Source organism: Toxorhynchites rutilus, chromosome 3, assembly GCF_029784135.1.
Source record: "Toxorhynchites rutilus septentrionalis strain SRP chromosome 3, ASM2978413v1, whole genome shotgun sequence".
Taxonomy (NCBI): Eukaryota; Metazoa; Arthropoda; class Insecta; order Diptera; family Culicidae; genus Toxorhynchites; species Toxorhynchites rutilus.
Genome location: NC_073746.1, coordinates 144,342,977 through 144,364,683, shown reverse-complemented (window position 1 = coordinate 144,364,683; position 21,707 = coordinate 144,342,977). Strand labels below are relative to the sequence as shown.

General features: G+C 37.9%; 1 protein-coding gene across 1 annotated transcript; it reads right to left on the bottom strand.

The window, feature by feature from the left end:
• Positions 1-12,035: 12,035 nt before the first annotated feature.
• Positions 12,036-13,495, bottom strand: LOC129779855 (involucrin-like). Its single transcript, XM_055787597.1, has 2 exons — positions 13,422-13,495; positions 12,036-13,343 (listed from the first exon to the last, which is right to left on the bottom strand). The coding sequence occupies exons 1-2, from the start codon at positions 13,425-13,427 to the stop codon at positions 12,066-12,068; spliced, it is 1,284 nt and encodes a 427-aa protein (XP_055643572.1). The 5' UTR covers positions 13,428-13,495; the 3' UTR covers positions 12,036-12,065.
• Positions 13,496-21,707: the final 8,212 nt, after the last annotated feature.

The window sequence follows — 21,707 nt, the reverse complement described above, 5'->3', positions numbered from 1 at the left end:
CTTTTATTATACAATTATTTATAACATTAAAGTTTAGTAAATTTACATTTAAAATCAAGTGTTCGGAATTTGAATCATGCGTCGAAACTTGATTCAAATTCCGAACACTACATCAATACTAATTTTAATGAGTATTTATGCATAAAATATCATTGTTTTCATCCATTTACTGTAGATTCATACCTTTTCTAGCACTTAACATGAAAAAAGACAAACAAAATAGTTGAAAGAAGTACAAAAATTGAAAAATTAACGATGCTTGTTTTTTTGCGGAATTTGCTATCGATAACATTTTATCTTTGGTTTTGATTGTCATTTTCTTTGCAAATGTTTAATATTATAAATTATAGGCTGTATCGATACCTGTGAACGATGTTAAAGTCTAGGATATACCCCAAAGAATGTCTGGGCCTTTATTATTCAATCATTTATAACATTGAGTTATAGTAAATTTACATTTAAAAATGAAGTGTTCGGAATTTGAGACTGTTCGGAATATGAGACAAAACGGTATGCACTTTAAGTTTCGTCCCTTCAGACAATAAAATTTTGTTTAGAAACACGCTTGTGCCAAATTTGCTCATGTACGTACGTACGGTGACTCTTTCGTTATCGCAGAATCAGCAATTTTAAAACGTCGCGATTGTTGAAGGGAAATAAATAACCTACCTCGTGGTTTTCAGCACTAGACCAGCGTGCTAAAAAGTAGTTAAATAACGCGCAGTCGCGCAGCGCTTTTTGTTTTTTTTTCACTATCCTGAACGTAACAAAAGACGGAGAATGATTCTTCCGGGACCGTAGCAATGAAATATACGCTAAATACTGTTTCTAACCAACAATGAATTCATAATTTATAAGAGGGAAAACAGAATCTAATAACCGACGGAACAGCGTTTGCTGGTAAAAATGAAAAGAAAGAAGGCAGCAAAAAAATGGGTGCAAACGCGAATAACAATCCGGTGCAATGTTGCACAGCATAAAAATCTCGTTTCGTGGGAGAATGAAAAAAAACACCAAAATGATGGTGTTGATCCCCCGCTGAATCCGAAAGCGCGAAAGATTCGGTGTTTTAATGGAGGTTTTTATGAATAAAATTTTTGTTTGTTGAATTATATACGACAGTCATACATCTGTTTTACAATGCTTTCGATGACATCGAAAGGAAAGTAGGTTTGGATATAGTTAATGAATAACAAACCACTAACGGGGGTGTGGGGAACTTCCCCTCTCTGCTGGAAATTTGACTGAGAACAGAGAACTTTTCAGCATACAACTTCTGTCAGTGAGAGGACGAGTTTTGCGAATACGGAAATGTGATGTACGGTTGTAGACAGTGGGTGTGTGTGTGAGGGTGGTAATAAAAGGCTGCGAATTCGGAGCGCAAGTATAGTGAAAGAAATAGGCGAATACTGGAATGAAATGACGTTTCCGAGCACTAAAAAAGGGCCGTAACGACCAACAGCGCATACCGCAAGCTCGTGATAGCGGGAGCGACTGAATAGAGCTTTTGGTGGGTGGTTGTCCAATAAAAGTTTTGATTCATAGCAGTCGGTTTTATTACTTTTTGCGATTGCGGCCGAATGCCTGTTGTAGCACTTGCAAGTGCTACAACAAATCGAAGAGGCGTGACTGAGGCGTGACTGAGGCTGGATTGCTCCGTTGGGGTCGATCTGGCTGTTGAAAGGAGAAAATCACTGAGCACTGTTTAGTTGTGTATGTACAAAAGCTGGTCGAAATAGCTGATTACTAATTTGAGGCTGAATAAATTTATTGTCACTACCTAATCAGTGGTGAACAGAATATTTGGAAGATCAACTATTAACCCTTCATAAGGTCGTGGAAATTGTATATCGAATTCAACTTCAGAGAAAATAATCCTTACATGAGGTAGAACACATATTTACCTTTGGTACAAAATTAACTATTGAAACAGTTGAAGAAAATGGTGACAATATAGTTGCCACTGCCCGTTAACCCCAATAACACTGTTTGCCGCTGTCTTGTAAAATCACTTCATTGCGCCTTTGGTTATGCAAAAATCAAAACAATATTTCTAGTGCAGCGAGATTTTTTTTATACAGAAAAAAAAATTGAAAATTTGAATTTTTCATCGAAAACAAAATTTATTTAAAAAAAATCTCAACACGAAATCCTGATGTCTGTTTAAAATATGATGTTTAGTAAAGTTGTAGGGAAATTAATGCACTTTAATAACACTTTAAATACACTCTTAAAAAATCTTATTAGAAAATTTATTTAACATTAAAATACTTTATATCTCAAAACAACTCCCCTACGATATTTTGTATATTGCATATTTTTTATATTGCACAGTGTCATGCTGGACTCACTAAATTAAAATTTAAAAATTATGAGTTTTAAAAAATTTATGAAATTTAAATACTTTGCGAAGTCCTAACCATTTAAGAAAAGTAACATCAGAAACTGAATCTATATGCTATTCTACATGAAACAGCCTTTCCGTGTTAAACTTTTTTCAAAAATTAAATTAAAAAAAAAAAATTAACTTTTGAACTACTGAACCGATTCTGATGATCGATACATCAATTTGGAGGCAATGCACAGTGGGGCCAAGCAAAAAAATTATAGGAGGTTGTGTCCAAGATACGACCGCATTGTTGACGTAGAACTACGCGCTTGTTTATACCTTCGAATATTATTCTATAGGGCTGTGAAATTTTAGAAACAACTGCTTAGTAGAATAATCTCTGAAATGTTTTTTCATTGTAGAATCAGTTGACGATAATTGATTGATGTCATTCTGTTCATTCTTGCCCTCGCAGAACAATACACTAGCGATCATATGTCGCAATTAATTTCATGTCAATGCATTGAAAATTTACATCGAACGCTATTCCGGTGGCCTTTTTCGCAATTGACATAGACTCGACTACAGACGATTATATACATGTTGCACCAGCACCATTATTCCACATCTCATAATTACATCAATATATCGTTGGCACCACGAGGAAACAACAACAATGACAACACAAGTATCAAATATCGAGCTACATGTTATTTTGTATTGTCTCAGTGGAATTGCACCTCTAGGCATCGTTTGTACAACGTAAATCAAGCGCCAAACAAGCGTTCGCCATAGCACGCATACCGAGCCATATATTGGTGGCTAAATAAATAAATAAATCATTTTGCGTTATTCTCAAAAGAAACGATTCTGTTTATATTAATGGCTTCGAAAAAAGTTTCATCACTTTCTCATGCTCGAGATAAGCGCCACCACCCTTAGTGAAGGAAGTTTTTCTACTGGCAAGCGAAACCTAATCACATACAACATTCCCGAACGAAATTTACTTTCTTGGTGTCTAAACAAGGGAAATAAACTCTTTTTGTTAATATCAACAACCTCGGAAACAGTAGCATTGCTTTATTATGATCAAGATTAGCATTCATTCAAGGCACCAACGAAGCCCTTAAGATGACGAAAAACAAATAATGTTAACTGCTTGGAAAAAGACTGAATTATGCCACACAGCTTGTACTTCGGTGTAATACCCATCGATGCGAATTCGCTGATGAGTTTGTCAAGAGCACCCGCCTTCACCACCAGCGGGGGGAGCTTGATTTTGGTTGCTGCCTGAGTAAAGGCGTTTACATTTTCGACCGACGCGCTGAAGTCGCCTACTTCGCTGTTGTTCGATGCGGTGTCACACTCGCGAAGGCTCGGTTCAGTGCGAGCGCTTTTCACTGCACCAACATCGCGTGCTTCACTAGATGACGCTTGCCTCGAAATTTGATTGTCCCTGGCAATGCGTTCGCTTTTTGCAGTGTTCGAGTCAGCCTTCCTCTTCTTCGTGCTCTTCACACACTACGCGATGCGTCCAATTTATGACGCGGAAAGAAAAACACACAATACGAATAACGCCAAAAATGAACTGAAAAAAGCACACGACGATATCCATGTTAGATTACCACTGGTGAGGTCTAATCCCTGATCGAAGCGCAGCGAAAGCAAAGTTAACTGGATTGCTCAACAGCACGATGCCGAATGAAAGTTTGCCTCAGCGAGAACCACTGTTTATACTCTAGGCAAGTATTCCCCTTCATTGTTCTTCTTTTCCTTTGTTCACGGAGACTTTAAATCCTACGATTTCCTCTTCGCTGCTCGTCGATAAGTTGCTCGTTATTGACAGCTCTGTTCGGGAAAGCACACAAATGGACAGAATAAATGTATGGGAAAATGGAAACGCTTAAAGTTTTCTTGTATTTTAACCATTTACAAACCAGGAGATTCTAATGTACAGCATATAAAACAAATCTTAGGGAATTTCCGATTCGTTTAGTATGTAAATCGCCAAAATCAGTTCGCGGCAAAAATAATTATTAACGTTAACTTTATTTCATAAAAACGTGACCTGTTTTTTGATTTGGCACCCTTAATGAAAGACGTAGTTCTACGTCAAAAAAGTGTCGTGAAATGCGAAAAAACATGGTATTTACATAATTTCGGGATGCTGAATACGAATCTAGCATCCATTTTTATTTGGGTCCGTCCATAAAGCATGTTATTAATTTTTTTTTGGGATTTTATGCTTTTCTATATAATTTTATGATCTTTGAGCACAAGCAAACTCACAAACTTGAAAAGATCACGTAGTTTCTGTACGACCCCTCAAATCAACAAATTCTGCTATAAATATAAAAGATTTTTATTAGATTACAAATTAATACAATACAGTTAATAAAAAAAACAAATCAAAACAATTATAATTTATTCCTTTTTCAATCACACACTTTTTATAACTTTTGAATGATAAATTTTGCGATCTTCAGCCCAAATTTCCAATTTTTTTCATCCTCTACAGATTACTGTGATATGAAAATTTTAATGAATGGATTATTATCTTTTTGATTTAGGGGAGTATTCTAGTCTAGAAATATGAAAAAAAAAGTAAAATCTTTCATATTTCTGTAGTTTAGGCATTTAGAAGTATAACCGAGAAAGGACTTATCGATAATCCTATTATTTACCGAGTAGTAGCCATTTTAGTGATGCGGTATCTAACCTGTTACGACCATAACAATGAACTTCTCACTTCATCAATTTTCAACTATTCTAGTTATGAATATTTTTTCTCCGTTCAATTTTCGTTTTATTGTTAAAAGATAGATGAACAAATAGTGATATAATGGATAGTAACAATACTCTTTATTCTATTTTTATGGAACTCGGAAAAACGTCCGAAATTCGTGTCTCTACACTAGAACACCCCCTGAAGCTGCAGAGCGATTCAAAGTCATGTACTTTCTTTCAAAAATTTGCAAAAACCATCAACATGCCAAGCTTTGAAAAGTCATAAAAAATCAGATTTGATGATATTGCGCTCAAATGTGGGATTCAAACACTTGGATATTATAATAAGAAAGGAAAAATGCTACGAAACAGCTGATGCCAATTTCGTTTTTTGTCCGATAGCCAGCGATTCACCACTGTGCAATGAGTTGGTCTTTGTTGAAAAAAATACCACACTTGCGCAAAAATTGGATTCAGAATTGTCGCTTAGAAATATTGAACGAAAACTGAAAACATGTTAACTTTGAAAAATCATAGCTCGAAAACAAAATAATATATTCGGATATGTTATACTCTAACAAACCTTGTCAATTGGGGTACTGCTTAGAGTCCAAAGACCATCAAATGTAAGGAACGTGATTGCGATTGATTCGAAGTATTTTCACATAACAGTCGATTTCGTTAGCAATGGGAATTTTTTCCTGAACGCAATTTTTTTTGTTTTTCCCAAAATATATTTTTTATTAAGGCACATGTGGCGTTAGCCTGACGGGGCCGGGAGTCCAATATTTTGACAAATTTTGTCTTACAACTATGTTAGTAATATGTAACCGATTACTCGCGGTTGGCTCGAGGTTAGTATTACAAGTGTTCTCATAATTGGTATGTTGCAGTCTTCGATGCTCTATACGTGTGCCCGACACGGGCTACTTCCTATTGGGATGCAGCTGACCATTAATCAGCAACGCTCCCTAGTCTGTACCCCATATCTAGCGTGGTGCGTCTTTCTCGACTCGAGGAATCCAGGATAGAATGGTCACTAGCCGGCACAATCATCAGTTCGTGTAGAGTTGTCATGAGCGGTACAACCTTTGGCTCTTGTTGAATGATCAGTGGACTGCACAACATTTGGCCCGTGCATCTGTAAAGAGTGTGTGTATGTATTGCCGCGACTAAGTAAAAGTTTATCGATCGCTAGGAGGGATATGAAACGGGGACACAACGAAGGAAACATCATTAAACGTTGACATCGGCGTTTCTGAGGAACAGGTATAGATGAAGCAGAAGATCAGGATCCCGGCTACCTAAGATATCCCGGACGGGGATATCCGATTGTCTGCCTTTTGCTCTCAGTGCTCTAGAGAGCTGAGAGCGAGCAGCATGGAACCGGATACACGACCAGACAACATGCTCGATGTCGTGGTAGCCATCGCCACAATCACAAAGATTGTTTGCTGCGAGCCCAATGCGATAGAGATGCGCGTTTAGGTTGTAGTGATTGGACATAAGCCGAGATATCACGCGAATGAAATCACGACCTACATTCAATCCCTTAAACCATGCACTCGTCGAGACCTTAGGGATAATCGTGTGTAACCAACGACCGAACTCATCTTCACTCCACATGCGCTGCCAACTAATGAGTGTGTCCTGACGAGGAATGTGAAAAAAATCATTATAGGCAATTTGCATTTCAAAAAGTGTGCCTTCTGAAGCGCCCACCTTAGCTAGCGAGTCCGCTTTCTCATTGCCCGGTATCGAGCAATGAGAGGGAACCCATGCTAAGGTAATCTTGAATAATTTTTCGACCAAAACACTCAATAGATGTCTTATTCTTGTTAGGAAATAAGATGAGCGTTTATCAACTTTCATTGAGCGGATTGCCTCTATTGAGCTGAGACTGTCTGAAAAAATAAAATAATGGTCGATGGGCAGTGTTTCAATGATCCCTAGAGCATAGTATATCGCACCCATTTCTGCGACATACACGGAACAAGGATCTTTGAGTTTGAAAGAGGCACTGGAATTTTCATTGAAGATGCCGAAGCCAGTGGACCCGTTTATGTATGAACCGTCAGTAAAGAACATTTTATCAGATCTAACTTTCCCATATTTTATGCTAACTAACGCAATGCTAACCATCATTTTCGTTTGCCTCTTCGTTGGAACAGTCCCAAAAGGTGTCGTGAGCTTCGCTTGTAAGGCTTAATTCAGTTTCGTCTCTTTTGCTTCGTTAAATTTGATTTGTAGTGAAGCAAGTGGACTCGCTCTCAGATTTTCATCCCTGAAAACAGTTTCAAGTTTTATAATCTTGAATTAAATAATTGATTGATGTTCTTTGCTTATTTGAATTCGTAGTACTTACTTTTTCTCGACTGGTATTAAAATTATTTCAAAACAAAAATCTGTTCAATATTCCTTGCAAAAAACTTGATACTCTATTAAGACTATTCATTATATACGGAAAATTTAATCATAGTTGATTACTTTTTATGTAAAACTTTTATTACTTCCTAAAATGCAATCCTTCATTTGCTTAATGCACACACGCAGTTTCTCTCAGACTCGTATTCGCAAATAAAGAGCCGACTATCCGGCCTCCGGATATCCAGCTATCCGGCCTCGAAGCTTGCCGGATATTCGGTGTAAAAATTGTATAAGTAAAAATTGATTTTTCGGACCATCGGTTAATTTTGGAAAATCAAAACTCAAGAACAAAAAATAACGCTTGGATATGTTATTTTATAAATCCTTAGCTTTCAAGAAAAAAATACGAAAAAAATAAAGCGCCCGAGACCATGATAACTATAAAAAACAAATACAATCAATAATTACGGATACAAAACCGATTTTGTAGGACCTGTAGTATGTTTTTGAAGAAGACTGGTTCATTGGCTTATTGTCTTTTTTATGGTAAATATACTCTTTTAATATGTTTGTCGTGTAATACCGTCACGTTCATGAAATTTTATGAATTTGCTTATAATTTTTACACAACTTTTCCAAATATTTCATCATGGTAAAAATTTATGTTTAGGAGTTACGTTGAAAAACATTCAAACCCACATGTCTTCAAATGTTTTTGAACGTAACTCCTAAACATATATTTTAACCATAATGATGTGATTGAAAAAGTTGTTGAAAATTATAAGATTTCTCGTACAAAAATCTATACGCCCTTTTCAAAAGTTACACTTGAATTAAAAAATTCCCAATTGCTCATATTTACTCCAACCCAAACAAACAACAAATTCAACATTCATTTGATTCAAAAATACTCATGTTTTGTCATTGGCCGATTTCATTTGGAAATGCTGTTATGTAAAAAAAGGTTTTTCCGCCTTCAAGAAAAAATATAAAAAAATAGCGCCCCGAAACCATGTGAACTTTGGTAAATGAATACAATTAATGATTACGAAACAAAATCCGAATTATTTGTACATGTTTTTTTTCGAAGACGACTAGCTTATTAGCGTCAATTTGATATGTCATACATCTGAATCGGTCCAACAGATCAAAAGTAATGAATTCAAAAAAAAGTCAGTTTTGGGAAAAAAGGGTTGAGTTTTCGTACCACCCCAAAATTAAAATTGTCTCTATGGGAAAAGTGCAGCTTCCAATGACCATTGCTTCGAATGAAATATTTCAAACCATTCGTGAAAAATAAACGTGTACATTCCGTGAAAAAAAACCGGTTTCGTATTTAAACTAAAGGGTGTGTCACATCAAATTGCATCACAGAAAAAACGCTGTAGAAATTCGCCCAGTAGACCGGTCCTTTTGAAAATTTTAGACAGTAAAATAAAAACTATTAAACAACTTTTGGCATTTTCTTTTTATTCATACTTCGAGCCCAAGCCCGTATGCTCGCACCTTCCTCTTTACCCCGTCCATAAGGTTCTGTACAACGTCAGGTTGTAGTTTTTTTTGAACAGAAATCCATTTTCTCTTGAAGTCCGCCTCCGATTTGACAACTTTTGGGTTCTTCCGGAGGGCCTGCTTCATAATCGCCCAATATTTCTCTATTGGGCGAAGCTCCGGCGCGTTGGGCGGGTTCATTTCCTTTGGCACGAAGGTGACCCCGTTGGCTTCGTACCACTCCAAAACGTCCTTTGAATAGTGGCACGAAGCGAGATCCGGCCAGAAGATGGTCGGGCCCTCGTGCTGCTTCAATAGTGGTAGTAAGCGCTTCTGTAGGCACTGCTTAAGGTAAACCTGCCTGTTTACCGTACCGGTCATCACGAAGGGGGCACTCCGCTTTCCGCAAGAGCAGATCGCTCGCCACACCATGTACTTTTTGGCAAACTTGGATAGTTTCTGCTTGCGAATCTCCTCCGGAACGCTGAATTTGTCCTCTGCGGAGAAGAACAACAGACCCGGCAGCTGACGAAAGTCCGCTTTGACGTAGGTTTCGTCGTCCATTACCAGACAATGCGGCTTCGTCAGCATTTCGGTGTACAGCTTCCGGACTCGCGTCTTCCCCACCATGTTTTGCCTTTCGTCGCGCTTAGGAGCCTTCTGAACCTTGTATGTACGCAGACCCTCCCGCTGCTTGGTCCGCTGGACGAATGAACTTGACAAATTCAGCTTATTGGCGACATCCCGGACCGAACTTCTCGGATCACGTCTAAACTGCTTAACTACGCGCTTGTGATCTTTTTCACAGACGGAGCATCCATTTTTGCCGTTCTTCACCTTCCGGTCGATGGTTAGGTTCTCGAAGTATCGTTTTAGTACTCTGCTGACCGTGGATTGGACGATTCCCAGCATCTTACAGATGTCCCGATGTGACAACTCCGGATTCTCGAAATGAGTGCACAGGATTAATTCACGACGCTCTTTTTCGTTCGACGACATTTTTCCAAATTTACGAAAAATTGACAGTGAAGCATGGCCATGGGCCAACGTGATCTATACACTCTTATCTGATTATAAGCGAAAGCTGAAGATATAATTCCTAAAAATTAAATTTCTACAGCGTTTTTTCCGTGATGCAATTTGATGTGACACACCCTTTATATGTGTTCTAATATCACAAATTTGCGGTCTTCGAAATATAACTAAGACTTTCGATGTTGCATTCAGCTCCGTTATTTATTTCTGTCGAGTGTATATTGTAATGATCGTTACTGGTTCTATATCATAACTTTCATTGACATTGTATTGAAGTTCATGTTTTTCTAGAACAATATTTCTGTACACTTTAATTTTCTTGAATTTTGAATGAAATTAATTTCAAACATCTTTAATTCATATCGAAAAGAACATGGATAGTAACAACATACGTTGTATTCTGTAATCCAAACCAGAACAAAAATCAAAACCAAATGCATCATAACAAATAGCCGTGGTTCAAGGGATTGAATGTAGGTCGTGATTTCATTCGCGTGATATCTCGGCTTATGTCCAATCACTACAACCTAAACGCGCATCTCTATCGCATTGGGCTCGCAGCAAACAATCTTTGTGATTGTGGCGATGGCTACCACGACATCGAGCATATTGTCTGGTCGTGTATCCGGTTCCATGCTGCTCGCTCTCAGCTCTCTAGAGCACTGAGAGCAAAAGGCAGACAATCGGATATCCCCGTCCGGGATATCTTAGGTAGCCGTGATCCTGATCTTCTGCTTCATCTATACCTGTTCCTCAGAAACGCCGATGTCAACGTTTAATGATGTTTCCTTCGTTGTGTCCCCGTTTCATATCCCTCCTATCCGATCTATAAACTTTTACTTAGTCGTGGCAATACATACACACACTCTTTACAGATACACGGGCCAAAGGTTGTGCAGTCCACTGATCATTCAACAAGAGCCAAAGGTTGTACCGCTCATGACAACTCTACACGAGCTGATGTTTGCGCCGGCTAGTGACCATTCTATCCTGGATTCCTCGAGTCGAGAAGACGCACCACGCTAGATATGGGGTACAGACTAGGGGGCGTTGCTGATTAATGGACAGCTGCATCCCAATAGGAAGTATCCCGTGTCGGGCACAGGTACAGAGCATTGGAGACAGCAACATCACAATTACGAAAACACTTGTAATACTAACCTCGAGCCAACCACGAGTAATCGGTTACATATTACTAACATAGTTATAAGGCAAACATTGTCGAAATATTGAACTCCCGGCCCCGTCAGGTTGACGCCATATGAGCCTTAATAAAAATATATATTTTGGATAAAAAAAAAATAAAAAAAATAGCCATGGTTTTTTGGCAAACGAATGTTTTTTTTCCACACTGGCTCATCGTTGTTGCAACACTAGATATGAATAAGTATTTCCTCCAATTCATAAAAATTATTCCATGTCGGCTATTTGTACGAGCCGGCAGACTATTTTCGTCCTTGTAATACATCTGAAACCGGTCATTATAAAGCACCATATTTTGGTTCTCTCTAACCGTTCCACATTCAGATCCCACTAACTTTTTACGGCACAACATGGTGTAGTAGTAACTGCAGGATAGTGGTTATGCGTTCCTTCTCCATTCTCAGCAATTATTATGGCTCCCTTTATCGCTCTGTTTTCCACATTTCCACATAAATTTATTGCCCCGAAATTGGCATTCTTGCAGTGGCACCGATTGTGGCTGACCATTCTTTTGGCTGGTCTTTTTTGTTTGTTTGCACGCTGGAATGCGAGGAATGGCATTCATTTGCATACCCTGGCGCGCGCGTATTCCAGATCGCGGATTGAATTATTACTTCTGGAGAAATAGCAGGATGTTGATGCGTTAGTAATGGATCAACCACAATGGGACGAGAGCACATTTTTCACGAGCATTGCACTGCAGGGCCAGAAAAGGAGTGGAACTCCATTGCGAAGTCGGACATTTTGCATTGAAACGGAGGTAGGGAATGTGGACGACGAAATTGAAGACACATCATAGATATTCACGTATTAGTTTATGTTTTCAATATTCTTTGTCAAACACAACAGTTTCGACTAGGCATATGACAACAGATTAGCTACTTATTTCTACAATCAACAGTCTTCCAAACTATCATTCTGGCTTCGATTCACGTTTCTGGTGAGACGAACTGTAATCGTGTTGCTCATATTGGTGCTGCAACTGTTGACCATCGTGATCATGGTGGTTCACTTCTTGCTGGTGCTCCTCATGTTCACGATGTTCTTGCTCCTTATGCTCCTGTTCGTGATGCTCGTGATGAAGCTGCTGGTAGTAGTGCTCAGCTGCGGTATCATGTTCATCTTTGCTCTGAACAAGCTGCTCTGCAACAGCATGGGCATTATTTTCCTCCTGCTGTTGATGCTGATGATGATCATTTTCACTTTGGTAAACGTTCTGCTTGTGCTTTAGCGTAATCAACTGTTGCTCATCTTCATGCTCTTGATGTTGTTGTTTTTCGACATAAACGACATAAGGTTTTGGAACCTCAACCTTGTGTACCACTGGAACGGGAACCTCCTTCTCAACTTCAACAGGCACTGGACGGTCGACTTGTTTGATGACTTCCTTCTCAATGTACACTGGATAAGGTTTGGGGATCTTAACGGTGTATGGCTTTGGAACTTCAACTTCCACCTTGTGGACTACTGGAACCTTGACTTCCACTGGAACAAATCGATCGACGTGCACGTGGACTTTCTTCTCGACGACGACTGGAACTTTCTTCTCCACTTCGACTGGGTATGGGACGGGTCGATCAACGTGAACTTCTTTTTCGATGTACACGGGAACCTTCTTTTCAACCTCAACCGGGTAAGGGACCTTCACTGGGTATGGTACCGGGCGATCTACATGAACTTTCTTCTCAACGTATACTGGTACTTTCTTTTCTACTTCAACTGCATATGGAACTGGACGATCGACGTGAACTTTCTTCTCATAGAACACAGGAACCTTCTTTTCGATCTCCACTGGATATGGAACTTTGACTGGATAAGGAACCAAGCGATCTACATGGACTGGAACCTTCTTTTCAATGATAGTATGCTTTTCTATATCAACTTGATGTGGCTTTTCAATTTTCCAATCTTGAAGTGAACTAGTAAACTTTTCATCATCCCAATCTTGCAGCTTATGCTGAAAGATGAGATGCTGGAGATGTTCTGCATTGTCCGAAACTTTAAAATCACTCACACCAAACGAAGGCTTAAATCCTCCCAAAAGTTCTGGTTGACTAAATCGATGTGCATAATGACCCAGTCGATATTTTTGCACCAGTACAGAATCCAATTCCCCATTTAGTTCCTTTACTGGCTTCGGTATGGCTGCTCCGAATGCAATGGCCAATGCCATTGAAATCACCACAAATCCCTGCGAAAAATCAAAAGCAAATTATTATCACGACAATTATATCAACCCAGTCTTTTCAATTAAACAAATTAAACAAACCTTCATGCTGGTCCCGAGCGCACTTATTCCGTCTGCTGGCTACCAAAGCTGGTGAACAATCACTAGTGAATGATGTCCATTTTCTGCACCCAACGACCATATATATAGCGAATTTCTTCATCTTGATCTCACCATAAAAATACTATTTCCGTTATCATTTTCGATGATATCGAACAACTCCAACACATGTCGAAGTTTGGCAGATGAAAATTAAACGAAAAACAAGAGAAGAACAAAAAAACATCAGTTGTGCAGCCTCGATGATGATCAATAAATCATGAGTGCACGATCACTTTGTGGGAGTGAAGGCCAATAGTGGAAGACTAATGATGTTGTAGTGTTATCACTAGATAAAAACTATTAGGCCATTAGGTAATAGCTCATGAATTTTACAATGGGCTCTGATTCGCGGGTTTAGTAACTTGCAATAAGTGAAAAAATTTCCGCTTCTTTGTAGGATTTCGAACCTTGTAATGAAGATGCTATTGACGAGTTTTTTAAATAAAATACACGGTTTGAAAGCATACGATTTGTATTCACTAAACAGATAGTTTTGTGCGTTTTAAATTTCACGCGATTTGAAATACTTAATGTAACCCAACATATTTACGACATCAAAACTAACTCCAGAACGTGATTTGGATTTTTCCTAAAAATGTTTTTATGCATGTACATTTTTATGAATAAGGGCGAGAAAGGTAATGGAATCGGTGGATATTTGATCCACGTCATTTTAGTTACTATGGAACAGTGTATGGGCTATTGCATCTATGCGTCTTCAAATAAAATAATTATAAAACGATGATAAGTATGACCTCATTCCAAAAACCTCAGGGCATATTTAAAAACTTGAGAATCAGCTTGATGAAATGTCGTACTTGCATGAATAGCGAACGACTGTTCCGATTTTCATATTCAGATATTCTTCATACGATGGTGGCTGCCTGAAAAGCCAGTTTCATTATCACTTCATTATGATTTAAATATGATTATTTTAGTTGAGATTATTTTTATAATGATACGTCCAACACAAGCGTCTATTTATAAAATTCCAAAAGTTTCAATATTGTCAATCGGGAATTGTTGGTATATTATTAAACTAAATCGAGAAAACTAATAAATGCACTGTGAACAATCATTGAACATTCAATTTTTTGAAAAGCATCAATTTTGTCTATTCTGAAAGTTAAAAAAATTCCAACAGTGTTGTTAAACTAGATCGAGAAAATAAACTAACAAATGCATTGTTTGTCATTTTTTTAAATTTTATTAAATATTGACTTATTTTCCCTTCTATAAATTTATATTGGGTCTTTCAAATTAAACGCTCACGCAATATATCGAATAGTTCCTCATAATTTTTTTTTCGCTCCGTCGATGGTAACACTGCATTCCCCACTTCTACTCGTTCAGTCTGATCGGATGATTTTTAGTCTCAAGATGTACAATTTACAAGAACGTGTATTTTTAGTATTTTTATCGTATTACTCGAGCAACCGAAGTCTTAATGAAACTCTCTTCCTCTTATGGTAAGAATTTCAATATTTCTCGTCGTAAATAACATCCTCTGGGGGTACGTGAAGGACCGTTGCTATGTTAATAAGCCACAAAATTTGAAGGAACTTAAAGAAGAAATAACTCGGATTTTCAACAGCATCGAAGTCGTAATGTTAGAGTTGTGCATGAAGAAAAAAGGGGTGGTCACATCGAAAATATCCGAAAATAAGCTTTATTTTCGTTTTTAAACATAAAAATCGGCTCACTTTTGTAAAAGTTATTAAAACTTGTTGCGTGAGCGTTTAATCTGAAAGAACCTGTATGCATTATTGTAATGCGGTGTGAGTTTAATGAACATAAGTTAGCACAGTTAGCACAAATCGAGACCGCATAGCCGATAAGCGGAATATAAACATCCGAATCACCATCCAGCTGCATCATCATCAACAATCACAACTTATCGGACCACCCGGAGACCAAGAATAAACAATCAACCGTTCACAAGAATCGATATCAGCATCACGCTGATGCCATGAATAAACATTCCCACATTCAAGATGTTGTAAACACAAATCATTGATATATATAAGCAGGGACAATGAATGTAAGGTTAGAGTTAAATTTGAATAGTGAATAGATGCACATCGTGTGCTCGAAAAGAAGAAATTGTTTTTTTTAAGTAAAGTTTAGTGTTTAAGATTAACTGGCGCCCGAATAGGGACCTTGCCAAGTGAAAGTAGTGCCAAGGAAGTGAGACAAGTGAAGTGATAGGGTGAACGATAGAGTTACCACCCACACTATCCGAAAAAAATATCCGAACGCACGAAGCCTCTCTGGACCGCAGGACCTCTGCAGCCGTGTGGAAGAGCCCCTCAGTAGCCACAACAGTTAGGAGCTCGCTTGTGGACCGAACAGGAATTTGCCGCCACACTGGGAAGGAAGGAAGACACTTCAAGGATCCCGACCAACCAGTCTCGCTGAACCCGCCAGCGGTTGGATAAATCAAAAGGTGATAATAGGACATCGAGACAAAAGTACTGGACACGCGCACCGAAGCTTTTCGAGACGTCACTGAAAGAGGATTGACATCCGAAAGTACGTTGTTCCGCAGTCTTGTGGTGTTCCCACAAGATGTTCAGGATTTACATGTAAGTACTAAAAACAAAAACAGAAATATCACAAAGTGAAATAAAGTGAATAATTTAACAAAGATTCAAATACAAGTAGTGCAAATAATTGTATAATTCCAAAATATAGTGTGACAATTAATTAATCAAATAAAATAACAAAACAATTAATTTCAGAAAAAAATAAAGGTAATTTCCAAAATATTCATTGAAAATAATCATATTATTTAAAAAAAATATATATACTAATTCTTTTTCAGGTAAGGTTAAAATTTTTTGATAATTTTCCAACAATATTTTTAGGATAAAACTTTTTGTGAAACAAATATTTTTAAAACAAACATTTATTTTTATATTAAAATAAACATTTATTTTATCAACATTTTTTAACATTCAATAATTTTTTTAAACTGGATAACCTGCTAGAAGCATTTAATCAATTAAGAATAAATAATATGGAACAATTCGACGTTAACCAACTACTGAGCAGGATTGCCGCTCTGGAAGCCGCTTCCGCTCCACAAAATATTCCTGATTACAGTGATCCACCCCTATTTTTCACAAAACAAGACGGTTCTCCCGTAAACCCAGATACTTTTGAGAAAATTCCCGATTTAGTCAAAGACTTGCCAATATTCACAGGCGATCCAAGTGAATTAAATAACTGGATCAGTGATGTTGACAGTCTAATCCAATTATATAATACTACTGCAAACCATAGTGTTGAATTGCAAAATAAATTCCACATGGTATGCAAAACTATCAGACGGAAAATTAGAGGAGAAGCAAATGACGCTTTAGTCGCTTCCAACATTGGTATCAACTGGACGATGATCAAGAAAACACTTGTCACTTATTATGGTGAAAAGCGTGATCTTGAAACACTCGATTATCAATTAATGACCGTACAACAAAGAGGAAACTCTTTAGAAATTTATTACGACGAAGTAAACAGATTGCTATCACTAATAGCAAATCAAATCAAAACAGATCACAGATTTAGTCACCCAGAAGCTTCAAAAGCTTTAATAGAATCTTACAATAAAAAGGCAATAGATGCATTCATAAGAGGGCTTGATGGAGACATTTATAAATTCATCCGAAATTATGAACCAACTTCTTTAGCAAGTGCATACAGTTATTGTATCGCATTCCAAAACGTAGAATGCAGAAAAATGCTAACTAAACCAAAACATTTTGAACATACAGCAGCACCCAGAAATTTAATTCCAATTAATCCTCTAAAATTACCACCACGTATGTTAAAACCAAATCCCATTCAAAATTTCAGAAATCACAATTTCAAACCCCAGCCCTTTATTAATAACAACAATAATTTTAGGCCCCCATTTCAATGGAATGCTCCAAAACCAAATTTCCAACAATTTCCGCAACATTCCTTTCAACCAAAACCACAATTACCTCCCAGAAATCCTTTCCGACAACCTCCACCAGAACCTATGGAAGTAGATCCATCCATTAGGACTAGACAAATAAATTACGGCAATAGACCTCAAAATACAACTCAGGTAAACCCAATGAAGAGACCAAGACTCTTCAACATTAAAACCGGCCAATATGAAGATCCCCAAAATTTCGTTGAAATTAATCCCAATGATCACGATTATCCATGCATAGATAACGAATATAATGAAGAGGAACAAACCGAAGAATCATCTCAATATGAACGATATATGAAAACAATTGACACACAAGAACGGGAAACACCTGAAGAAGAAGACATAGAAAAAGCAGAACTAAATTTTTTAGATTAAAATCTGCCCTACCATACTTTCTTTATTTTGGTAAGGCAAAAGAACCACTAAAAATTCTAATTGACACAGGATCAAACAAAAATTTCATTCACCCTCGATACGCAAGTATCAGCCACAAAATAAAAAAACCTTTTTATGTATCTTCAGTAGGCGGAGATATAAAAATTAATAAATATTCCAGCGGAAAATTATTCAAACCATATTCTAATGTTTTGATTAAATTCTTTCATTTAAATGAATTAAAATCTTTTGATGCAATCATAGGACACGACACATTAAAAGAATTGAAAGCAGTAATAGATACTTCAAATGAAAAATTAATTTTAGAAAACAAATTCATTATTCCTCTACTCCAATACAAACTACAGGAAATCAACAAAATAAATATTCGAGATGATCACCTAGACAAGCAACAAAAAGACAGACTCGGAAAAGTTTTAAAAGATTTTCAAGATTTATTTCAACCTCCGGATGAAAAATTACCATTTACTACAAAGGTCAAAGCCGATATCAGAACTACTGACGAAAATGCAGTCTATAGCAAAACTTATCCTTATCCTCAAGCTTTAAAATCTGAAGTTAATAAACAATTAGAAAAACTTTTACATGATGGAATTATTAGACCATCACGATCCCCTTACAACTCACCAGTTTGGATAGTACCAAAGAAACAGGATGCTTCTAAAGAAAAGAAATACAGAATGGTTATAGATTACCGAAAATTAAATTCAAAAACAATTAGTGACAGATATCCAATTCCGGATACATCCACAGTCCTATCTAACTTAGGAGAAAACAAATTTTTTACCACATTGGATTTGGCATCAGGATTTCATCAAATCCCAATGTCTGAAAAAGATATAGAAAAAACAGCTTTTTCAGTTAATAATGGAAAATATGAATTCATTCGTTTACCCTTTGGCTTAAAGAATGCACCAGCAATCTTCCAAAGAGTAATGGATGACGTTTTAAGAGAACACTTAGGAAAAATATGTCATGTCTATATAGATGACATCATAATATTCGGTAAAACACTTGATGAACATTTGAAAAATTTAAGAACAATTTTGGAAACATTAAGAGAAGCTAATTTCAAAATTCAACCTGACAAATCAGAATTTTTAAGGACCGAAGTCGAATTTCTTGGCTTTATTGTTTCAAAAGAAGGTCTAAAACCAAACGATAAGAAGGTTGAATGTATTCGTAAATACCCTGAACCAAAAACTCTGAAAGATTTACGCGCATTTCTAGGACTGTCTGGATATTATAGACGTTTTGTAAGAGATTATGCTAAAATCGCAAAACCCCTTACAAAACTTTTAAGAGGGGAGGATGGCCATCGCCAAATTCTGAAAAATCAGTCAAAAAACACAATCATCAATCTAGATGATGATGCACGAAATTCATTTAATACTCTTAAAGAAATTTTATCTTCTAAAGACGTTTTAACATTTCCAGATTTTGAAAAAACCTTCATTCTCACCACAGACGCATCAGATAAAGCAATAGGAGCAGTGTTATCACAGCAATTCCAGGACGGCGAACGACCAATAACATTTATTTCTCGAACTCTTTCCAGGACCGAAGAAAACTACGCAACAAACGAAAAAGAGATGCTTGGAGTCGTATGGGCTCTTCACAACTTAAGGAATTTTATCTACGGAGCAAAACTAAAAATTTACACAGATCATCTCCCACTCACATTCACATTATCACCCAAAAACAATAATGCAAAGCTAAAACGATGGAAAGCTTTCCTTGAGGAACATGATTATGAAATGTTCTATAAACCAGGGAAATCCAACGTAGTAGCTGACGCACTTTCACGCATCCAAATAAATTCATTAACCCCTACTCAACATTCGGCAGAAGAAGATGACAGTTCCTATATACCCTCAACTGAGGCTCCCATTAACGTTTTTCGGAACCAATTAATTTTTCAGATTGGGCCTAATTCATCCTATGAATTTAATGTTCTTTTTGAAAAATACAACAGACACACTTTTGTTGAACCAAATTTTGATATAAACTTTCTAAAGGACAAACTACAACAATTTCTCAACCCAGGAATATTGAACGGAATTATGACAGATGAACGAACCATGGGAATTATACAAGAAATTTATAAAACAAACTATAATTCAAAAATTTTGAAAGTGAGATTTTCGCAAACAAAAGTAGAAGATATTCAAGATGAAGAACAACAGTTAGAAACAATCAAGGATGTGCATAATTTCGCTCATCGGAATGCAAAGGAAAACTCACTTCAACTCATAAAGAAATACTTTTTCCCAGGAATACATAAACTTTTCCAGAAATATATAAGAACTTGTGAAATTTGCAAAATGGAAAAATATGAACGACAACCTCAGAAATTTATCCCCGTAAGAACTCCAATCCCTAATTATCCTGGCGAGATCATACATCTCGATATATTTTGTTACAATGCCAATTTCCTTTTTATATCCTCACTTGACAAATTTTCAAAATATCTCAAAATGAAACCAATTAAGTCAAAGGCCATTTCTGATGTAAAGAATGTTCTTTTGGAATTATTATATGATTTTTTTTTTTTTTTTTTTTTTTTTTTTTTCAGACTTATCTCACTTCTTAACTAGGCGAACCTAGCCAGAATTTTCACCTGCCCCCGGGCTTCTGAATGCCAAAGGGGGACTAGGCTCTGCGGAATGCACGTATCTGCATGCTCGTGCTGTTTCAGTCCTGACCGAGAAATTGTCGGACAATCGCGCAGGTGCTAAGGATGACCGACTTTTGGATGCCGGCCAATTCCTTCTCCATATTCAACACCTTTAGCGCTTCCAGAAGTGTCTTCGGGACAATTCCAGTTCCAGAGAGAACGACTGGAACAATTCTTGGGACCTCCCTTAGCCCCCACAGTTCCTTGAGCTCCACGGCCAATGGTCGGTACTTGCAGATTTTGCGACCGTGGGTCTCCTCCAGATTCTGGTTCAGTGGAATAGCGACATCGATGATGGTGACTTTGCGGTCGCTCTTGTCGTAAACCATTATATCTGGGCGGTTGTGGTGGATCGAGAGGTCGGTCAGAACAGTGCGATCCCAGTACAGCTTGAAACGGTCATTTTCCAGGACAGGTGCAGGCAGGTACCGGTAGTTTGGTACGTTGTCTTCCAGTAGAGCACATTGGAGCGCCAGTTGTCGATGAACAATACGGGCCACGTTGTTGTGGCGCTCGGTGTAGGCTGCGTTGGCCAAAACGGGACAGCCTCCCATAATGTGTTCTATGTTTTCACCTGGTTGATGGCACATCCGGCAAATGTCATCAACGTCTTGATGCCAGACGTACCGCCTGCAGTTTCTCGTCGGCATTATCCTGTCCTGGATGGCTATCATGTCGGCTTCTACTACTGAAGAGAGTTCACCACGCGTTAGCCACAGATTAGATGCGGCCTTGTCGACGTGTGGCCGATCCAGTTGATGGGGGTGGGCACCATGCACTGCCTTCTGCTTCCAAGCTGCAATCTTCTCCTCCACTGTCTGCAGATTGCAGTTGAGTTGGTACTCCGCTTGCGCCAAGTGCAGAGCGCTGTATCCTCTGTCGGCGGCGCAGACAGCCCGGTATAGCGCGTTTTGGTTGGCGCGTTCTGCGAAGTACTCGCGCAGTTGTCGTACCTGGGCAACACACAGTGCAGAAATGTCGACGATTCCAAGTCCCCCTTCTTTGCGTGGTAGTGAAACTCTCTCCAGTGCCGATTGAGGATGGTGCATTCCGGCCTCTTTGAATGCTTTCCTCATCCTCCTCTCAAGGTCCTCTAGGTCAGTTTTGCTCCATTTGACTACACCAAAACTGAAGGTCAGCAGGGGAACCGCGAATGTGTTGATCGCGCGTACCTTGTTCCCCGCGTTGA